At 39.2% G+C, this 21,104-nt stretch overlaps 1 protein-coding gene across 6 annotated transcripts; it reads right to left on the minus strand.

The window, feature by feature from the left end:
- Positions 1 to 3,414: 3,414 nt before the first annotated feature.
- LOC124176950 lies at positions 3,415 to 20,679 on the minus strand. 6 transcript variants are annotated; one of them, XM_046558866.1, is made up of 6 exons: positions 20,575 to 20,679; positions 19,999 to 20,195; positions 19,533 to 19,659; positions 18,700 to 18,772; positions 18,495 to 18,564; positions 3,415 to 5,371 (listed from the first exon to the last, which is right to left on the minus strand). In XM_046558866.1, exons 4-6 carry the CDS (start codon positions 18,755 to 18,757, stop codon positions 4,087 to 4,089), a joined length of 1,413 nt encoding a protein of 470 aa, XP_046414822.1. In that variant the 5' UTR covers positions 18,758 to 18,772; positions 19,533 to 19,659; positions 19,999 to 20,195; positions 20,575 to 20,679; the 3' UTR covers positions 3,415 to 4,086. The 6 variants fall into 6 exon arrangements, with proteins under 6 accessions (XP_046414822.1, XP_046414820.1, XP_046414819.1 ...); XM_046558864.1 differs by lacking the exons at positions 19,999 to 20,195; positions 20,575 to 20,679 and having other exon boundaries at positions 3,415 to 5,395; positions 18,525 to 18,564; positions 19,533 to 19,912; XM_046558863.1 differs by lacking the exons at positions 19,999 to 20,195; positions 20,575 to 20,679 and having other exon boundaries at positions 19,533 to 19,911.
- Between the last annotated feature and the right edge of the window lie 425 nt (positions 20,680 to 21,104).

A 21,104-nucleotide genomic window follows, 5' to 3' on the forward strand; every position in this document is an offset into this window, starting at 1 on the left:
CCCGAAGAATACGCAATAATCGATCCGTCATCGATTTCGTAGACTGCGCAACTCGTGCGCGCATCCTTCGTAGCATCGCGGCGCAGAACTTGACGCCAGATCGTAATTTCGTCCTCTGCGCAGCTCTGCGATCTACCGGCGGTGAGAGGGGCGGTGATCCCCACACCCCCCCGACGCCAGTCGATCCTTTGCAAATTCGGCGGTCAACTCTTGGCCGGGTTAGCAGGGGATTGTCTGCTACGTGCCGGCCGCCAGAGGGAATCGCGTCCGCCTTGGATTCCCGTGATGCAGGAATCTTCGTTGATTTTCCCTCTGCAGCCTTGACATCCTTCGTTCGAGATCATCGCTATTCCGTCGCTCCGCAATTTCCTTGATTTCGTTGCTGACTTCCTGCTTCAGGCCGTTGAAACTCGAACAGTAAAAAATAAAAACCTGAAATATCTTAATCACTATTCGCTACAGTGCGCCCTTCCGTATTTTCGAATGCGTGACTCCAGTTCTGCCGCTCTTTTATAAATACTTCGCTACTCGATCTCGAAGACCCCGAAATTTTGGTTCCGCCCGGGGTTCAGGAAGCCACTTGTGACAGACATAAAAAATGCGACGTTACAGAGTATAGGAAAATGCATTCAAAGATTGAATTCTCAAAAAGGTGCAGTATTTAGGCTCATATAATTCAAAGGTTTCCAACTCCCAAACATTTTTTTAGGGTTAAACCGAAAGTTACAAGTTCAGATATTAAAACTCTTAATTTTTCACTCTCTCGTTCGATATCTCAACAACGATCAACAGAAGGTGAAGAATTCTCATGACCTAAACTGTGAAGCGTAAAAACGGAACAAAAAAGTATATGATCGCAATTTCTGCATCTTGACACACGGCTGAGTTATCGCAAAAACAAAATAAAAAAATAAATCAGATTGGTGGATAAAGCTCATAGGAAATCTTGGTCGACAATTTCAAGTTAAGCTTTTCTGAGTCCCCCCTACACACTGAATGAAAATTAGCCTTCTCGGTTATTTGCATTTATTAACCTTTTTTTACGATCGTGTCGAGAGGAAATGAACTTTGGTATTGAAAACGATTCCACTTGCTTTTCATTGAATTCGATGATTGAGGCTGGGACTAGGTCTGCGTGCTCGATGGGAGGTTTGGAAATTACTTTTATGAACTTTGTTAGGATCCGTGGTTGAATTAATTACTTACAAAATCAAAGTTCAGAACACAGGAACATGATGTTTATTTATTGAAATGATTGGATTAGAAACATTACAACAAAACGTTTACGACATGAAATGATTAAATTTGAAGTACACAATAACGAAGGATAAAAGTATTTGACTTAACGCAAATGTCTGAATGTAACTAGGTCTTACAAAAGAGATGGTATGAATTCCCATGAAAGGATTCTTACAAATTGTGCGTTTAACAAAAGTGAGAGAACTTTGGAGAACCGCATTAAATGAATGCACAAATTGAAAGTACTGCTCTGTTCGAAAGCATAAATTACAGTCTCCTCTATTCAGACGCAAAAACTGAAGTAGTGACACTTGTTGATAAGAGTCTCCCTTAGAGTTGGCAAAAGTCTGGCAAACCTTCGGATTGACTTACAACAAATTCCAGAGAGAGAAACCAATCAAGAAGAAGAAAAAATGTTTCGCGTCTTTGAATTTGCCCATACATTCCCACCCCCAGTCTTCACACGGGTGTAGGTAACAGTCCCCTCTTATTTTGTGTTGACAGTTAAAAAATAAGCTATTCTATTATTGCGGCATCCTACCTATAACGCATACTATTCGATGGATGGTTTCATTGCACTGCATGTGCGCGTCGAACGTGTTATCCTGAAAAATACCTTCCAGTATTTTCGCGCATTTATTTGATCTTTAGGAAATATTTCTAGAATTCCTCTGACGCACGCGTGTAGGCGGCTTACCTGAATTATTGATAAGACTATCTATTTTATGACGAAGGAAGGAAAAAGACAAACGTAAGGTCGTATGTAGGCTACTTTATGTCGTTGCGTTTGATATTATTTTTTGAGATGATGAAAATTTTTGAATACTCCTCCTGAAATCAGCGAATCCTCATGTTTCAAAGATTTTTACGTCGTTCACGCAAAAAACACAAAAATGGTAGATGTGACCTTATTCTTTATTTTCATTTGTCAAGAAACAACATTTGCCTGTAAGTGCGATGCAGAAAAATATATTTTGGTCCCGGAAGGGCGTGTCTACCAATTATAAGGCCTTTTACCTTCAATAATTTTTGTCGTCAATTTTAGTGTGGTTATGCGTTTCGAACTAATCCGTAGCGAATGGCACAAAAAACAGAAAAAAAGATTTGTTCACCACGAAACTGATTATCAAGTTGACATGAATTTTCTCTAACGTGACTTGTTTCGTTCGATTATAATTCCAGCTGGCGAATACTACCACTCTTCCAGACCGACCTTAGTACCTGAGCTTAGCTAATTCACTGACCGAATTCTTCGGTTATGATCGTAACGTAACGATCCTTTGCTGTCTAAAAATCTTTACATGAGAATCTGGCGCCCGACAATCTCCTCAACCGATTGTTTGAGGTCGATTTGGGAAATTGCACCGAAGATTCGACGGTACCCCGCAACTGAGGATGACAAAAAAACGTCGTTACGGTATGAACTCGTCTGGCTTACGTGCGTCACTATTCTTTTCTCTCCTCGACAAGCACAGAATGATGAAGAAAATTTCAGTAGTGGATACGTGACGCGACCTGAATAATCAGATGAGAGGTAGAAAGTGAAACACTGCACTCGTGAGAGACGTCCGGAAAAACAGAATCTCAGTTGACGAATTGTGGATGTTCCGAAATTTAAGAGACGTGTGGAACTGCGAAATGGTCGAAATACGGACATTATGAGAAGGAACTGTCAACAACGAGAGACTAACTTATAATGAAAATAAGGCATTTCAGAGAAATCTGTTTCAGAAATGAACTGCATGAATTTGAGAAATACGAAAATTGGTATTGGTACTCGACAGACCTTGGTTGAAGGAGCCAAAGTTGAGCCGATGGTCATTTGGAAATCACCAACAAAATCTTGTATTTTTATTTGATGGAAGTTTTTTTGGTATCGTGAGACAAACTTCATTGCATGTCAGGTTTAAATTCTGACAGATGGAAATCAACACCAAAATGAGAAAACGTGATTGTTCATACATCGCTGAATGTCAGTTTGAGATGACCATTGCGGAATTCGAAATAATCGTTGTATTGCAGAAATCATCAAAACATCAGTTTTCCGTCGCAAATTCTGAGTTACCTTTGACTTGGTCTCTTCACCATTAACCAAGATCAGTCGAGTAATACAATTAACACAATATTCAAATCACCAAAAATTCCGTAAGGAATGATATTTTCTGCCCTGTTATGCAAACACTATACTGTATCCGACGTTTGAAAACTATGTATCGTTGAGACCAAAGAGATGCTTGCAGTTTTTTGTGTACAATTCAGGAAGTATGTCAAGTTTCAGACGAATCGCTGGGTCACATGGGGATAGCTTCATCCAGGCAACTGAAGCTTCTGCGCAAACCTTCAATTTGAATTTTTGACACAGCAACGGCTGCTTGTGCTAATTATTCGACTGTATTGACTTGTATATCTCGGCTGATACCTTTTTGGCATCACATATTAAATAGCGCATCGAAAACGAGGGAGCAGCTGAAATTTTACCGGGTATTACACAATACATGAATGTGCATTGCGCAAAAGTAGCCGCGTATAATAGAAGTTTGGATGATGGAGATATTGTGAGGAGAAAGAAAAAATTGATGATCAAGACGCGATAAGAAAATGTATTCAACTGACTTAGGATTCAATCCGGAGAAACCGTTTTCGATTATGCAACAAAAAGTGTGGTAATAAATTCAACCATGTCTAACGATACGAGTTCTCGGGTACCATTTTAATCACGAGTGTGCAGTGCGGTGGGACTATTCAAATGATGAAATTTCACGAAAAGCGTCTGAGAATAGGTAAACGGTTTAGTAACATCTGGTAGACCCAGTCCTTAAAATTTTCTCGGTGATGAAATTTTGGATTCTATTTCTGCAATGGCTGGCTGAGCCCCGCGACTTCCGCCGGAACCTGTGATAACTCCACAGCTCCGAATCGAACGACAGCATAATTTTCAAACTGTTCCTCAGGCTGCACCTCGATCGTTTTTGGAATGAAAATCAAGACTAAGATGAAAGCGACAACAAGAGTCCCCATGTCGATATAAGATTTTACTACGGGAGGTACATCGAGGTACCAGGGATGATATTCAGGATCTTTTTGATACATCTGGTACTCAATCCAGAACACGATGGTACCTATCAGCACGTCGAAGCTGACTATAATAGCAATGGCGATGGCCCTGACATTCGTCGTGAATGAAACTCCTACAGAAGACCACGTGACACCAGTAAAGATAAAGTGACCCAAGTATTTCACAAAAATGAGTAACGAAATTATCACAGGAGCTTGTATCCAAATTCCGATTAAAGTTGCCATGAAACTGATGACAATTACTGCCAACAGAGACAATTTCTTCGAAAATAGGATTATAGCTATAGCCAGAATGACAGTGAAGAATATTGATGCAAAATGAACAATCAAAGCATGAAAAATTCCACTATTTCCCATCACTGCTTGTATAAATGATGCATTGTTACGCTGTCCAATGCCCCATTTTATCAATATTAACAAAAAAATCATTCCGAAACTGTGAATATTTTTCAGTTCGGTGATTTCCCTCAGTTTGTCTTTCCGTTGCTGCGTATACCTCGCCACTCGCGAATTGTCACCGGGTTCCGGTATCAGTTCTGCTTTTCTGACGTACCTCAATCCGGTATAAAAACTGAGAGACTGTTCAGTTTCTCTGCGCCTATCTCTCGAATTCAAGTAATAGGGCGTCTCAGGGCACAGTAAAATTATTGCAATGTATAATACAGTTGCGATCAAGACAGATATACCATGTGCAACCTGATATGCCCGAATACTGTCAAAAATTTGATAGACCGATAGCAAAATAAATCCTATCATTAGATCAGTTGCCAGCGGAAGTACCATTGCGGTTTGGCGAATATTGGTGCTAGTAACTTCCGAAATGTAAAGAAAAATAGCAGTGTAGGTGAAACCGAGATGAAACAAATAAACGAAGTTCAGAATCTCTGTCAAGATTTCCGGAAGAAATCCACCGTTTGCAACAGTTTGAAGTACAGCGAAAAATGATGACGCTAACATAGTTTTCTTACGTCCACAAAAATCAGAGCAGACTGCTGCGAGAATCGCACCACCTGTGACTAAGATGACACTAGGCACGAGGTAAATGAACTCGAAATATCTTTCTGTGGACTTCAGGTGATACCAAACAGCGTCGACGGCTGGATAGAACATTAGAGATGATGCTGAAAAATGGAAAGAAAATTGGAAGATACGTACAATACTATTAAACTTGAGAAAGGATTACACAGAATAACTATCATTTCCGATGGCACGTGACGCACGTCTTTGTTGCATGCATATTATTTTTGAGAACCTACCAAACGCTGCTAGGCACTGCTTCCACTGTGATGACCGAAAGCTGCCGCTTGACTCCATCGTGTACACAAAAGGCTGCGAAAAAAAATTAATCCACATTATCGTACAAGTGTATCAACGGTGTTTACGGGGTGTGCCAATGTGAGAGTAGTGAAAAATGATCGTTTTATTCATCGTTTCGTTTTGACTAGACTAATGAATGAAACAGAGTGAACTGAAATGCATTGAGACGTAAAAGATTTTCCCTCAAAAACACAAAAAAGTTTTTCAATTTGTCTGATAAATTGACTCCTGTGCGTTTGTTCAAGTCGAGCACTACGAAACACGGTTTGAAAAACGGTGGCCACGTTTGAAAGCGAAAGAAATGTCCGGAATACAGAAATCAAGACTTTTGAGAATCGTCAATTTATCCTCTGAGCTCCTCTAGGGCGGATTTCTCATCAAATAAAATTTAACTCAGTTACGATTTTTATATTAGACTTTGTGTTGTTTTGAAACTTTTGGGGACGTTTCTATTAGTCGATGAAAAATAAAAGGTCGCATCTAAAATATGTTCTTTAGGAGCCTGGAGGATATATTGAGAATTCCAAAAATCAGTGGCTACCCTCTATTGAAACGGACGTACAGGAGTAAACTTTTGAGATAATTCAAAAAACTTTTTGTCATTCAAAGCAGATTTTGGTTTACTCTATTTCGACCATTAGTTTAGTCACAATGGAACATCACATGAAACGATCATGACCTACTACTCTCACATTGGAACCCCCGCAAAGAACGAAATGAAAAGCAGCACTGACGCCGTGGAACACCAACGTATAAGGCATGAAGTTGACTCTCTTTGAGAGTTTTTCTCCTGGGCTTTCAGCCTCTTTCCTTTGAATGTGTTAACTATCAGAATAATCACGACAGTAATGGAACAATCATCTATGTGAACCCTAGATTGCCACAGTTATTTTTGCCCACGTTGTTGCCACACCGGGGTTTCAGGGACTCTATTCAGATTTTCCTTCACAACTACAGTTAAAATTGACATATTTGACATAAATTTATATCTCCCGTCCTAGTAGCCCAATTCCTTAAATTCGTCCAGCATCTTGAAGGGCGCATTTCAAAACATGGAAAACAAAATTTCACAAGAGAATATTTCAATAGTATGAACAAAACTGCAAATCGTCGATATAAAAAATTTTCCAACTCTCACTTTTCCGGTCATTTTTACGATGGTGTAGAACACTTTATATTTGCACCTAAAACTTTTGCTCCCATCTATGTGTTTTCGTGTATGACATTCGCTACCAATTCTCTGCGTAATTTATTTACACGTAGGCAAACGTGGAGTACGACGGACCCCCTAAGCAACTAATCATTTCTTGTGGCTTATGAGCACCGGGTACAAGTTATTATAATCTATCTCGAGCAAATCCATCATTGCATTGACAAATTAAAGAAACAAAAAATTATAAAAATCCCTGGGGCACGACGGATACCCTCCGAAAAACGGTGAAAAAGCTTTAGTTCTTTTTTTCCAATACCACTGCATCCTTTAGTTCTACATGTGAGGAATGAGACATTGTTAACCTAATAATATTTGAGAACAAAAAGGTTTATATTATGGAGAAAATGGCCTTTATCTTAAATATAATTTTTCCTAAATCTTCAGAACTTTTTGGTCTTCTAATTTTTCGAAGGGTCTATCGTGCCACGGGTATATCGTATCACGTATTCTCACAAACTTGGTAAGTATATCAAAGTTATGAAAATTTGGCAATGGCAATGAAAAAAAAAAAATTGCTTTTGGCAAATTTTTTAGGGGGGTTCTTGTGCCCCACGATTCCCCACATTTGTAAAAACGTTCAACAATTTCAGAAATCAAATACCGGCTCGAGGGAAAACGTAATTTTATGAATATCCACGTATAATATAAAGTATTTATTAGGTTCATTTCTCAGTCAATACAATGACAAACCATTTACGTTATTCAAAGTTATACTAGGTCAAGTTTGAAGCGGCAAAGCGCTCTCCTTATGGCCGAGACCAAAGCAGCGCTTCTACCTCCTCGCAGCTGCATATTTTACTCTGGGTCTACATGTTTTAACTGTAAAATACGTTGGTAATATTTGAATGGCTCATTGTCTACAAATATTTACTCGGTAGATCTTCAACTCGAATCGAGCGATACACAAGCGGTCAATACAGAGCTCTCATCATGAAGCGTCCATCTCGATTTTTACATTTTTTTCGATTAATAAGGGAAAAAAAATAATAATGAGAATGCGGAAGAAATGTATAATATTATGAACATAAAATGAATTAAATTGGAAGTAGTACTCATCCTCAAAAAAGTTACGTCGTTTCCACACTGGGCCGGATCCACTTCAACAATCGCTGCTCAGTGGATCCACGGCAACTGATCGCACCGACCCGTATCACTATTTGAAGAGACCCCGAACACTTTTTACGTTACAGTTCCAATCTCATCCCCGTCCCGCTATTCAAGGACGAGCATCTGAAAATTACTCTGGGGTCTCCAGGACCCCGGTGTGGCAATCTATGGTTAAATGTGAACAGTTTCCGGAACAGTAGTAGCGTTGACAAATGTGACGCCATAGGCCTGCATACACGCTTGTGTTGAATTGTGAATTCGACTCATTTCTGTGCTTTGGATGATTTAATTCACGCGCAATAAGATGTTATGAAATCATATCACAGCGGAGAACATTACGGGTCATCTTGATACTGAAATTATTATATAAATAATTATAAATTGCTAATACGGCGAGCGATAAAGACCTGAATACTCGTCGGACCGCAGTGACACGTGTATGAAAAACGATGCGAGCAACAATTTGCCCGATCCTGTTGCTGATGTCCCTTTCTTCCCGACAAGTATAGAATGATGTGACGAACTCGTTCAGTGCCTCAACTCGCTTCCATTCGAAGTAGAGAAATCGAAGTGGTCTTCGTTCGTTGATCAGATCTGACGAGCTTACGAGGAGCAGCTCGTTCGTTGTCGACTTTCAAGGCAACACAGTTGACTTTCCGCGACTTCGCAGTCGAATGACTGGTGGAGTTCTGAGCCCCCTACTAACGTTGCGGTTTTTACCGAAGTAATCTTATCAATTCAGTCTGTCCAACACGTAGCAGAAGCATGTATAACGCCTTATGGTAGCCGTACTGAAAAATGTGAGTTTGGAACAGTTGCAAATGGAGCGTTTTGAACTGATCGTAAGATTAGGGATCTAGAGGAGAAAAATCAAAGAGTGCTTGCGAAATATTTTTAAATATGATGTTGGAAGTCGAGATATCCGGATTGTGACCGTGTTGGTATCGACAGTATGGCCAAGCTGCTGACACATATTTTTTTAATCTGTATCGAGATCTTACAATTAAGCACTAAAAACTAAGTCTCAGAATAGTCCAGTCAAATAAGGATTCAACCTCGGAATGGAAGATGATAAGTTATGAACTTACTTAATTCTTTTTGTTGACATTCAATAAGTTAGCTTGAAAGTTTCATAAAATCCCGTTTACGCGAATCAAGATAATCGAGGTCAAAGATCACAAAAACCGATTTTTGGCAATTATCTTGCTTCCATTGCTCTAAATGACATTTGGAGTTATAAGAAAAGTTTGAGAGCATAAAACTTTCTACATATTTGTTCTGAATGAGAATAGAGCGCAAAAAGTGGGAAGCGCCCTACATATATGAAAACGCTGGGTCAACTGTGAAATCCAATACATAGTACGGTTTATTACAATTACATTTTTATTGACCATCAATTTCTCGTAAATGTATTTCAATCCATGTTTGAATGCGAGGGGGATTTCTTCCTATTATTTGCATTATTAATAGCAAGCATGCGGCCCTATATTACTCTTGTTCGTCATCGTCTTGCTCTTCTGGTCGCTCAATTTCAATTTCCAATTCATTATCATCATCTTCGTCGGCCGTTATATTGTCAAGTATTATACATATTTACTTTCTGCATCAAGATCATTTAGATATGACAAAACGTTCTTCATTTCTTCATTTATATCGAAGCACGAACGAATCCGCTTCCAACGGTCGGCAATTTCTCTTGTCGAGGACAATCGCCTACTATCCTGGATTCCGCGGAGACTTGTTATCCACCACACTTACGCCCTGGCCCAAAGTAACACAACACGTCGTGTATGCATGCGCTCTGTGCCGCGCAGTCAAATCTTACCAAGGTCTCTCTCCATGGTCCGCGCTTTGCTATTAGCCTACGTGCCGGGCAATGGTTCGTCCCTTCAGCTCTTGATAGGCATACCTGCCGACTGGTCACCAGGAAGGAACAAATTCAACTATAAAACAGAAAAGATGAACCACCGCACTGCACTTCTGGATCAATCAGACGTCAATTTTACACCGAGTATCCGAATACAAAAGTACCCTGTTGCAAGACAGTGTCAGGGCGATTAAGGTAATAGCATTCCATGAAATTCATTGTCGGAGCGTTCCCCCATTATTTGTATGCTGTCCAAAGCATACAAATCAATAAACAAATGAGTCATGTATTTGGTAGAAATGAAAATGTTGAGGCTGATATATTCATTTCTACATGTTACGTGAATAAATGTAATCTGATGAAAATCAACGTACGTAAAATTCCCTATGAGTTGAGGCATAATGACTATTCTTCCCGTATATCTGGTCAATATTGTTTTATCAGATTCATGACGAACGAACAACCTTTTCCTGAACATTCTCTTGCTAGGCATTTGTGCGTGACACAAATGTTTCTCACTGATATTCAGGCTGTTTTACAATTTTGCATCGATTAGAGAATATCGCATCTTTGTTGGTTCGATTCTTGATTTACACCTAGCTTGAAGGATATCTTTTGTGCAATCACTAGAGCCCGTAATGCAGATGTCAATGATAATAAACAATAACACAAGTCCGAAGGTTTGAATGTGCCGAATCTATATCCGTTTGCCAATTTTTGCTTTACTTTATTTACGTATATATACATATTACATGATATGATTTTTTCGTTACTATTCAAAATTCAAAATTTGTTGTGCAGGGCTAGATTTCGATGCCAAATACCTGTGTTTCAAACTTGAAGTCGATTGGTATAGGCGTTCGATCAGAATCGTGCAGTTTAAACGCTCTGGCGTAGAGAAGAAGAATAAAAATGTGTTTTCCATCATCTTCGACAGATAATGTCTTAGAGCGAAGAGCATTGCAAATTATGCCGGATGAGTTCCAATTGTCAGAACAAATTTCAACGTAAAAGAAAAACGGAAAGAGAGACTGTGCAAATGAATGACAAATCGTAGTGGAACAAATTAAACTGACGGAGGGCGATTCACCACGACAATTTCAAACTGATATACAACTTTTAATAAATAATTCATGTTTTGAATGAGTGATTGATCAAATGGATGAATGGATGAATATGACGCTTGTTTTCGGCTACTGTTACATATTTGATATAAAATAAAATACGAAATATTGGTAATGTTCATCATGCATACCAAAACATTTGTCCAATTTATTCCCAATCAAACTAAATAATGCAATTAATACATGCTTATACACAGGAAGACGGGAAATAAGGATGAGGTAACTTGGCGGATATTCGACAAAAGCGCATTTTTATTAAAAATAAAAAAAAAAAAAACGATTCACAAGTCGTGAAACAGAGTTGAGAATATAAATCTTTTTATTCGAGTTCGAAATGATGTTTTGAAGAAATAAGGGTATGGATTTTACGCTACCTTCATTATTTCTGAATTTCACAGACTTAAAACATCTTGAAGTTACATGGATTTTCATGCAGTATTTGGCGTTGCATTGGGTGTAAAAGACACCCAAGAAAACGAATCCTCAACCATGTATAACATTTCTATCACCTATTCAAATGAACGGGTGTACCCTTGTTTCTTACTTACAATTAGGTATCTTCGATTCTACAGCAAGTAAGTCGTATATCTTTCACTTTCCTGTATCTGAGCTTCCTCTTCCTTTCGTAAGTTCTCTGTCAGATTTGCTGTCAAAATTATCTCTCGAATTCGCTTTCAACGTTCGGCTTGAAAACTCTCTCGAATTTGAAGTATCGTAATCCATCGTTTCCGACTTTCACCAACAATTTCCTCTTGAATAAGCTCTCCCGCAATTCGCATCATTCAATACGCTCTCATTCAAATTAGTTACTGCAAACTATCGTATTTAAATGTATCCCAAGTTACCTATCAGAAGCCTGCCGTACTTGACTAATTTCTGCTGTTACTGAATTAGCGAAGCTGCCGATCCTGCTGCGGATCTCTATAATTTGGTAAACTTCGATCCCTCGTCATCTACCGTTTGAAAAAAGCTCTGCTGAATTATTTCGTCCAACTACAGTTTCGAGTTAACAAAAATTTGATAGGTATTAATTACTACTGGATCATGTACTTTATCGACTCAATTTGAATCGTCAAATCTGGTATTATTTATTAATGATCCCAGTGTCCCTCTTACTATTGAAAAAAATGCAATAAAATCACGCCGGTCTGTGACGTGTAGTTTTGAGTAGATTTTGGCTAATGTCCCTTCTAGTCCGGGAGTCTATTACATTTTCAATGAGTTATTTTAGCCAAGCTACTAGTTTTCATACATGTGATAGATCTAAACCTAGTAGTAGCTGAAATGACATTCAGTTGTTAAGGTACCGGTAAATATACCGCGAAAACGGTAGAGTAGTGGGGGTATGAGGTAAACGCGGGGTGGTGAGTATACTCGTATATAGTAATACAAGCGCGCGGCGCACAAATACAAATTCGACCGCTTTCGCGCTCTCTGCCGTTTTTCGTCATGTTTACGGCCATTTTTCACCCATTTCGCAGCATCTTAACGCAAAATCAGGATAAACGTTTTGTAGCGATATACTTCTACTTTCAAAACCCGTTTTCTAAATGAAAATCGGACCACTACCAGAGCATCCAGCCTCTCTGCAAGATACGTCATGAAAAAATTAAAATCGCAATTACGCAAAACCTGATTATCCGACAGCGCCTGGATTATGCACACGTAAAGTACCCGTGAATCACTACTTTCTCGCGAAAAGCCCGCGCTGCAAGTTTGAAAATGGTGGAGTGATGAATTTTTGAAAAAACGTAGCTTTTTAGGTTTTTCCAAATTTTCTCCGTTTATATTAATCCGATCGAGACCGTATAGGGCTCATTTCCTTTCGTATTTTCATTTCGTACAATTCATCTCCTTAGATTACCAAGATTGCTGTATCGGTTCAGCTTTTACAAGCGAAAAACGAAAAAAAATCGTTTTTTTGATGTTTTTTGTTTGTAACAAATTAACCACCCGTATTTGCGAGTCGAAAACATAAAACTATACATCTACGGACTGTCTTTTGTGCGATGGTACTTACGGTATCCTGCTAAAATTTTTGGCCGGAAAAAATCTCAATTGCGTGGTTTAGATACTCCGAAACGTGACTATCTAGAACGGTCACCAAAACTAGTGATTTCAAAAAATCGACGACCTGCCGCAACACGGATCTCGATACGCTATGCCCTACGTGACGTCATACCCGAAGAATACGCAATAATCGATCCGTCATCGATTTCGTAGACTGCGCAACTCGTGCGCGCATCCTTCGTAGCATCGCGGCGCAGAACTTGACGCCAGATCGTAATTTCGTCCTCTGCGCAGCTCTGCGATCTACCGGCGGTGAGAGGGGCGGTGATCCCCACACCCCCCCGACGCCAGTCGATCCTTTGCAAATTCGGCGGTCAACTCTTGGCCGGGTTAGCAGGGGATTGTCTGCTACGTGCCGGCCGCCAGAGGGAATCGCGTCCGCCTTGGATTCCCGTGATGCAGGAATCTTCGTTGATTTTCCCTCTGCAGCCTTGACATCCTTCGTTCGAGATCATCGCTATTCCGTCGCTCCGCAATTTCCTTGATTTCGTTGCTGACTTCCTGCTTCAGGCCGTTGAAACTCGAACAGTAAAAAATAAAAACCTGAAATATCTTAATCACTATTCGCTACAGTGCGCCCTTCCGTATTTTCGAATGCGTGACTCCAGTTCTGCCGCTCTTTTATAAATACTTCGCTACTCGATCTCGAAGACCCCGAAATTTTGGTTCCGCCCGGGGTTCAGGAAGCCACTTGTGACAGACATAAAAAATGCGACGTTACAGAGTATAGGAAAATGCATTCAAAGATTGAATTCTCAAAAAGGTGCAGTATTTAGGCTCATATAATTCAAAGGTTTCCAACTCCCAAACATTTTTTTAGGGTTAAACCGAAAGTTACAAGTTCAGATATTAAAACTCTTAATTTTTCACTCTCTCGTTCGATATCTCAACAACGATCAACAGAAGGTGAAGAATTCTCATGACCTAAACTGTGAAGCGTAAAAACGGAACAAAAAAGTATATGATCGCAATTTCTGCATCTTGACACACGGCTGAGTTATCGCAAAAACAAAATAAAAAAATAAATCAGATTGGTGGATAAAGCTCATAGGAAATCTTGGTCGACAATTTCAAGTTAAGCTTTTCTGAGTCCCCCCTACACACTGAATGAAAATTAGCCTTCTCGGTTATTTGCACTTATTAACCTTTTTGTACGATCGTGTCGAGAGGAAATGAACTTTGGTATTGAAAACGATACCACTTGCTTTTCATTGATTTCGAAGATTGGGGCTGGGACTAGGTCTGCGTGCTCGATGGGAGGTTTGGAAATTACTTTTATGAACTTTGTTAGGATCCGTGGTTGAATTAATTACTTACAAAATCAAAGTTCAGAACACAGGAACATGATGTTTATTTATTGAAATGATTGGATTAGAAACATTACAACAAAACGTTTACGACATGAAATGATTAAATTTGAAGTACACAATAACGAAGGATGAAAGTATTTGACTTAACGTGAAGGTCTGAATGTAACTAGGTCTTACAAAAGAGATGGTATGAATTCCCATGAAAGGATTCTTACAAATTGTGCGTTTAACAAAAGTGAGAGAACTTTGGAAAACCGCATTAAATGAATGCACAAATTAAAAGTACTGCTCTGTTCGAAAGCATAAATTACAGTCTCCTCCATTCGGACGCAAAAACTGAAGTAGTGACACTTGTTGAAAAGAGTCTCCCTTAGAGTTGGCAAAAGTCTGGCAAACCTTCGGATTGACTTACAACAAATTCCAGAGAGTGAAACCAATCAAGAAGAAGAAAAAATGTTTCGCGTCTTTGAATTTGCCCATACATTCCTACCCCCAGTCTTCACACGGGTGTAGGTAACAGTCCCCTCTTATTTTGTGTTCATACTTAAAAATTAACCTATTCTATTATTGCGGCATCCTACCTATAACGCATACTATTCGATGGATGGTTTTATTGCACTGCATGTGCGCGTCGAACGTGTTATCCTGAAAAATACCTTCCAGTATTTTCGCGCATTTATTTGATCTTTAGGAGATATTTCGAGAATTCCTCTGACGCACGCGTGTAGGCGGCTTACCTGAATTATTGTTAAGACTACCTATTTTATGACGAAGGAAGGAAAAAGACAAACGTAAGGTCGTATGTAGGCTATTTTATGTCGTTGCGTTTGATAATATTTTTTGAGAAGATAAAAATTTTTGAATACTCCTCCTGAAATCAGCGGTTCCTCATGTCTCAAAGATTTTTGCGTCGTCCACGCAAAAAACACAGAAATAGTAGATGTGACCTTATTCTTTATTTTTCATTTGTCAAGAAACAACATTTGCCTGTAAGTGCGATGCAGAAAAATATATTTTGGTCCCGAAAGGGCGTGTCCACCAATTATAAGGCCTTTTACCTTCAATAATTTTTGTCGTCAATTTTAGTGTGGTTATGCGTTTCGAACTGATCCGTAGCAAATGGCACAAAAAACAGAAAAAAGATTTGTTTACCACGAAACTGATTATCAAGTTGACATGAATTTTCTCTAACTTGACCTGATTCGTTCGATTATAATTCCAGCTGGCGAATACTACCACTCTTCCAGACCGACCTAAGTACCTGAGCTTAGCTAATTCACTGACCGAATTCTCCGGTTATAATCGTAACGTAACGATCTTTTGCTGTCTAAAAATCTTTACATGAGAATCTGGCGCCCGACGATCTCCTCAACCGATTGTTTGAGGTCGATTTGGGAAATTGCACCGAAAATTCGACGGTACCCCTCAACTGAGGATGACAAAAAAACGTCGTTACGGTATAAACTCGTCTGGCTTACGTGCGTCACTATTCTTTTCTCTCCTCGACAAGCACAGAATGATGAGAAAAATTTTAGTAGTGGATACGTGACGCGACCTGAATAATCAGATGAGAGGTAGAAAGTGAAACACTGCACTCGTGAGAGACGTCCGGAAAAACAGAATCTCAGTTGACGAATTGTGGATGTTCCGAAATTTAAGAGACGTGTGGAATGGCGAAATGGTCGAAATACGGACATTATGAGAAAGAACGGTCAACAACGAGAGACTGTCCTATAATGAAAATAAGGCATTTCAGAGAAATCTGTTTCAGAAATGAACTGCATGAATTCGAGAAATACGAAAATTGGTATTGGTACTCGACAGACCTTGGTTGAAGGAGCCAAAGTTGAGCCGATGGTCATTTGGAAATCACCAACAAAATTTTGTATGTTTATTTAATAGAAGTTTTTTTGTATCATTAGACAAACTTCACTGCATGTCAGGTTTAAATTCTGACAGATGGAAATCAACACCAAAATGAGAAAACGTGATTGTTCATACATCGCTGAATGTAAGTTTGAGACGACCATTGCGGAATTCGAAATAATCGTTGTATTGCAGAAATCATCAAAACATCAGTTTTCCTTAGCAAATTCTGAGTTGCCTTTGACTTGGTCTCTGCATCATGAACCAAGATCAGTCGAGTAATACAATTAACACAATATTTAAATCACCAAAAATTCTGTAAGGAATGATATTTTCTGCCCTGTTTTTCAAACACTACACTGTATCCGACGTTTGGAAATTATGTATCGTTGAGACCAAAGAGATGCTTGCAGTTTTTTGTGTACAATTCAGGAAGTATGTCAAGTTTCAGACGAATCGCTGAGTCACATGGGGATAGCTTCATCTAGGTAACTACAGCTACTGCGCAAACCTTCAATTTAAATTTTTGACACAGCAACGGCTGCTTGTGCTAATTATTCGACCGTATTGACTTGCATACCTCGGCTGATACCATTTTGGCATTACATATTGAATAGCGCATCCAAAACGAGGGGGCAGCTGAAAGTTTTACAGGGTATTACACAATACATGGATATGTATTGCGCAAAAGTAGCCGCGTGTAATAGAGGCTTAGATGATGGAGATATTGTAAGGAGAATGAAAAAATCAATGATCAAGACGCGATAAGAAAATGTATTCAACTGACTTACGATTTCATCCGGAGAAACTGTTTCCGATTATGCAACAAAAAGTGTGGTAATAAATTTAACTATGTCTAACGATTCGAGTTCTCGGGTACCATTTTAATCACGAGTGTGCAGTGCTGTGGGACTATTCAAATGATGAAATTTCACGAAAAGCGTCTAAGAATAGGTAAACGGTTTAGTAACATCTGGTAGACCCAGTCTTCAAAATTTTCTCGGTCATGAAATTTTGGATTCTAATTCTACAATGGCTGGCTGGGCCCCGCGACTCCCGCCGGAACCTGTGATAACTGCACAGCTCCAAATCGAACGACAGCATAATTTTCTAACTTTTCCTCAGGCTGCACCTCGATCGTTTTTGGAATGAAAATCAAGACTAAGATGAAAGCGACAACAAGAGTCCCCATGTCGATGTAAGATTTTACCGCAGGAGGTACATCGACGTACCAGGGATGATATTCAGGATCTTTTTGATACATCTGGTACTCAATCCAGAACACGATGGTACCTATCAGCATTTCGAAGCTGACTATAATAGCAATAGCGATGGCCCTGACATTCGTCGTGAATGAAACTCCTACAGAAGACCACGTGACACCAGTAAAGATAAAGTGACCCAAGTATTTCACAAAAATGAGTAACGAAATTATCACAGGAGCTTGTATCCAAATTCCGATTAAAGTTGCCATGAAACTTATGACAATTACTGCCAACAGAGATAATTTCTTCGAAAATAGGATTATAGCTATAGCCAGAATGATAGTGAAGACTATTGATGCGAAACGAACAATCAAAACATGAAAAATTCCACTTCTTCCCATCACTGCTTGTATAAATGATGCATTGTTATGCTGTCCAATGCCCCATTTTATCAATATCAACAAAAAAATCATTCCGAAACTGTGAATATTTTGCATTTCGGTGATTTCCCTCAGTTTGTCTTTTCGTTGCTGCGTATACCTCACCACTCGCGAATTGTCACCGGGTTCCGGTATCAGTTCTGCTTTTCTGACGTACCTCAATCCGGTATAAAAACTGAGAGACTGTTCAGTTTCTCTGCGCCTATCTCTCGAATTCAAGTAATAGGGCGTCTCAGGGCACAGTAAAATTATTGCAATGTATAATACTGTTCTGATCAAGATAGATACACCATGTGCAACCTGATATGCCCGAAAACTGTCAAAAATTTGATAGACCGATAGCACAAAAAATCCTAACACTTGAACAGTTACCAGTGGAAGTACCATTGCGGTTTGGCGAATATTGGTGCTAGTAACTTCCGAAATGTACAGAAAAATAGCAGTGCAGGTGAAACCGAGATGAAACAAATAAACGAAGATCAGAATCTCTCTTAAGATTTGCGGAAGAAATCCACCGATTGCAACAATTTCAAGTACAGCGAAAAATGATGACACTAACATAGTTTTCTTACGTCCACAAAAATCAGAGCAGACTGCTGCGAGAATCGCACCGCCTGTGATTAAGATGACACTAGGCACGAGGTAAATGAACTCGAAATATCTTTCTGTGGACTGCAGATTCAGGTGATACCAAATAGCGCCGTTGGTTGGATTGAACATTAGAGATGATGCTGAAAAATGGAAAGAAAATTGGAAGATACGTACAATGCAATTAAACTCGAGGAAGGATTACAAAGAATAACTATCATTTCTGATGGCACGTGACGCACGTCTTCATCGCGTGCATATTATTTTCGAAAACCTACCAAACGCTGCAAGGCACTGCTTCCACTGTGATGGCCGAAAGCTGCCTTTTGACTCCATCGTGTACGCAAATTGCTGCGAAAAAAATTTCAACAACATTATCGTATAAGTGTATCAACGGTGTTTACGGGGTAGGCCCATGTAAGTGGAGTGAAAAGTGATCGTTGCATTTAGTGTTCCCCTTTGACTTGAAATACATTCAGAAGCGGCGGATTCCCGCTCAGAAACAAAAAAAAAGTTTTTCACATTATCTCAAAAATTGACTCCTGTGCGTCTGCTTAAGTGGAGTACGGCAAAAGACAGTTTGAGAATTAGTGGTCACGTTTGAAAGTGAAAGAAATATCCGAAATACAAAAATCAAGACTTTCGAGAATCGTCAATTTATCCTCCGACCTTCTATAGGATAGATTTTTCATAAAATGAAATCTGACTGTGGTGTGATTTTTTTTTATTAAACTTTGTGTTATTTTGAGACTATCGAAAACGTTTGTATTATATTTTAAAAAAAAACAGGGTTGAATTTAAAATATGCCGCGTAGGAGTTTGTAAAGTATATTGACAATTCGAAAAAGTTGTGGTTCATATACTCTGGATATTCCGCTCGCCTACAAATGTGGCTACCGTTTTGTAAATTGTCTTTTGCAGAGCTTCACTGACAATGTAACGAACTTACAGGGGTCAATTTCGAAGGTAATCCAAAAAACTTTCGCGACTCAAAGCAGAAACCCGCAGCCTTCAAATGCCTTTTGACCAACTTTATTTCGACCATTACTCTAGTCACAATGAAACATTAAATAGCATCATCATTTTCTATTACTCTCACACTGAAACTCACCTGATGATCGGAATAAAAAATAGCACCCACGTCGTAGAACACCAAGAGACACGTCTGAGGCACGATGTCGACACTCTTCGAGGTTTTCCTTCCTGAGCTTTTAGCTTCTTTCCTTTGAATATTTTTCCTGTCAAAATAATAACGTCGGTAAAGACACAATAATCTTTGTCGAATGTGAACAGTTTCGTGAGTGGGAGTAGCGCTAATGAATTTTACGCCAGAAGCCTCTATGCATACATGTATATAAACATATACTCTCATGATGCATTCAACTCATTTATGTGCTCTCGATAATATACTTTGCTCGGAATAATATGTTATGAAATCTTATCACAGCAATGAACGTCAGAGGTCATCTTGATACTGAAAATCTTTCTGAAGTCTTCATACGGCGAGGGATAAAAACCTGAATATTTTTCGAACCGGAGTGACACGTGTTTGAAAAAGTATAAGAGCAACGACTTACCTGATCCCGTTGCAAATGTCCCTTCTTCCCAACAAGTATAGAATGATGTACTCGGTCTTCGTTTCTTGATCAGACCTGACGAGCTTAAGGGGGGAGCAGCTCGTTCTCCACCGACTTTCAACGTAAGACAGTTGACTTTTCGCGGCTTGGCGGTCGAATGACTTGTGGAGTTCTAATCCCCTTACTAATGATGCGCTCTGTTTCCAAAGTAATCTTATCAAGTCAGTTTGTCTAGCGCGTGGATAAAGTAAGAATAACGCCTTATGGTAGTTATAATGAAAAATATGAGTTTGGGACAGTTACGACTGGAGCGATTCGAACTGATCGTGAGATGAGGGACTTAGAAATAAGTCAAAACTTGCTTGTGGATTATTTCTATAACGGAAACTAAAGTTTCCTGAAGTGTAAAATTTGATTAAATCAGACAAGTTGAAAGTACGTGCTGTTTCTTTGAATTGGATGAATTTCCAGTTGCAATCTGGTGTTACAAAGGTATGTTGACAGTGAAACTGCCGAAACGTCAGTGACTCTCTGTTCTCACTGGAATCTTTCTACGGCGAAGCATATTTCAATTACACTCGTGCATGAAGTGTACTCGATCTACCACGAGAGTTCACCGATGTGAGGAGCGACATACGTAACACACTGGATGCCCGTTTTTTTTTTTTTTTTTTAGCTTCTTTGCGATAAATCCGGCTATGTAATCGACGACGTATTCCATGAACTCATTAGCGGTTGCAGGCAAAGTTCACGCAAGAGCTAAAAATTGTTTGAGGTCATCAACAGCATTTTTCTCTTCAATACCCAAATCATAGCTGCAGTGTGATCCAGTATTTTTTTCATCATATACATATAAATTCATTTATCACAATGATTTAATGTCGCTTCTTTTTGCTTTCCAGATGGTACATGCAAAATTTTGGTGTTATATATTTCGCGGTGCTAATGCCGAAAGGGCCTATAATTTTTTTTCTTCATTACCTACCGTTACGTAGACTTATTTTCAAGCTAAATATTGATGAAACAAACATACTACCTAAAATTTTTTTTTCAATATCCAGCTTGAAGAAAAGACTACTGAACGATTGGCAATGAAAAAAAAATTA

Source organism: Neodiprion fabricii, chromosome 2 (genome assembly GCF_021155785.1).
Source record: "Neodiprion fabricii isolate iyNeoFabr1 chromosome 2, iyNeoFabr1.1, whole genome shotgun sequence".
Classification (NCBI taxonomy): domain Eukaryota; kingdom Metazoa; phylum Arthropoda; class Insecta; order Hymenoptera; family Diprionidae; genus Neodiprion; species Neodiprion fabricii.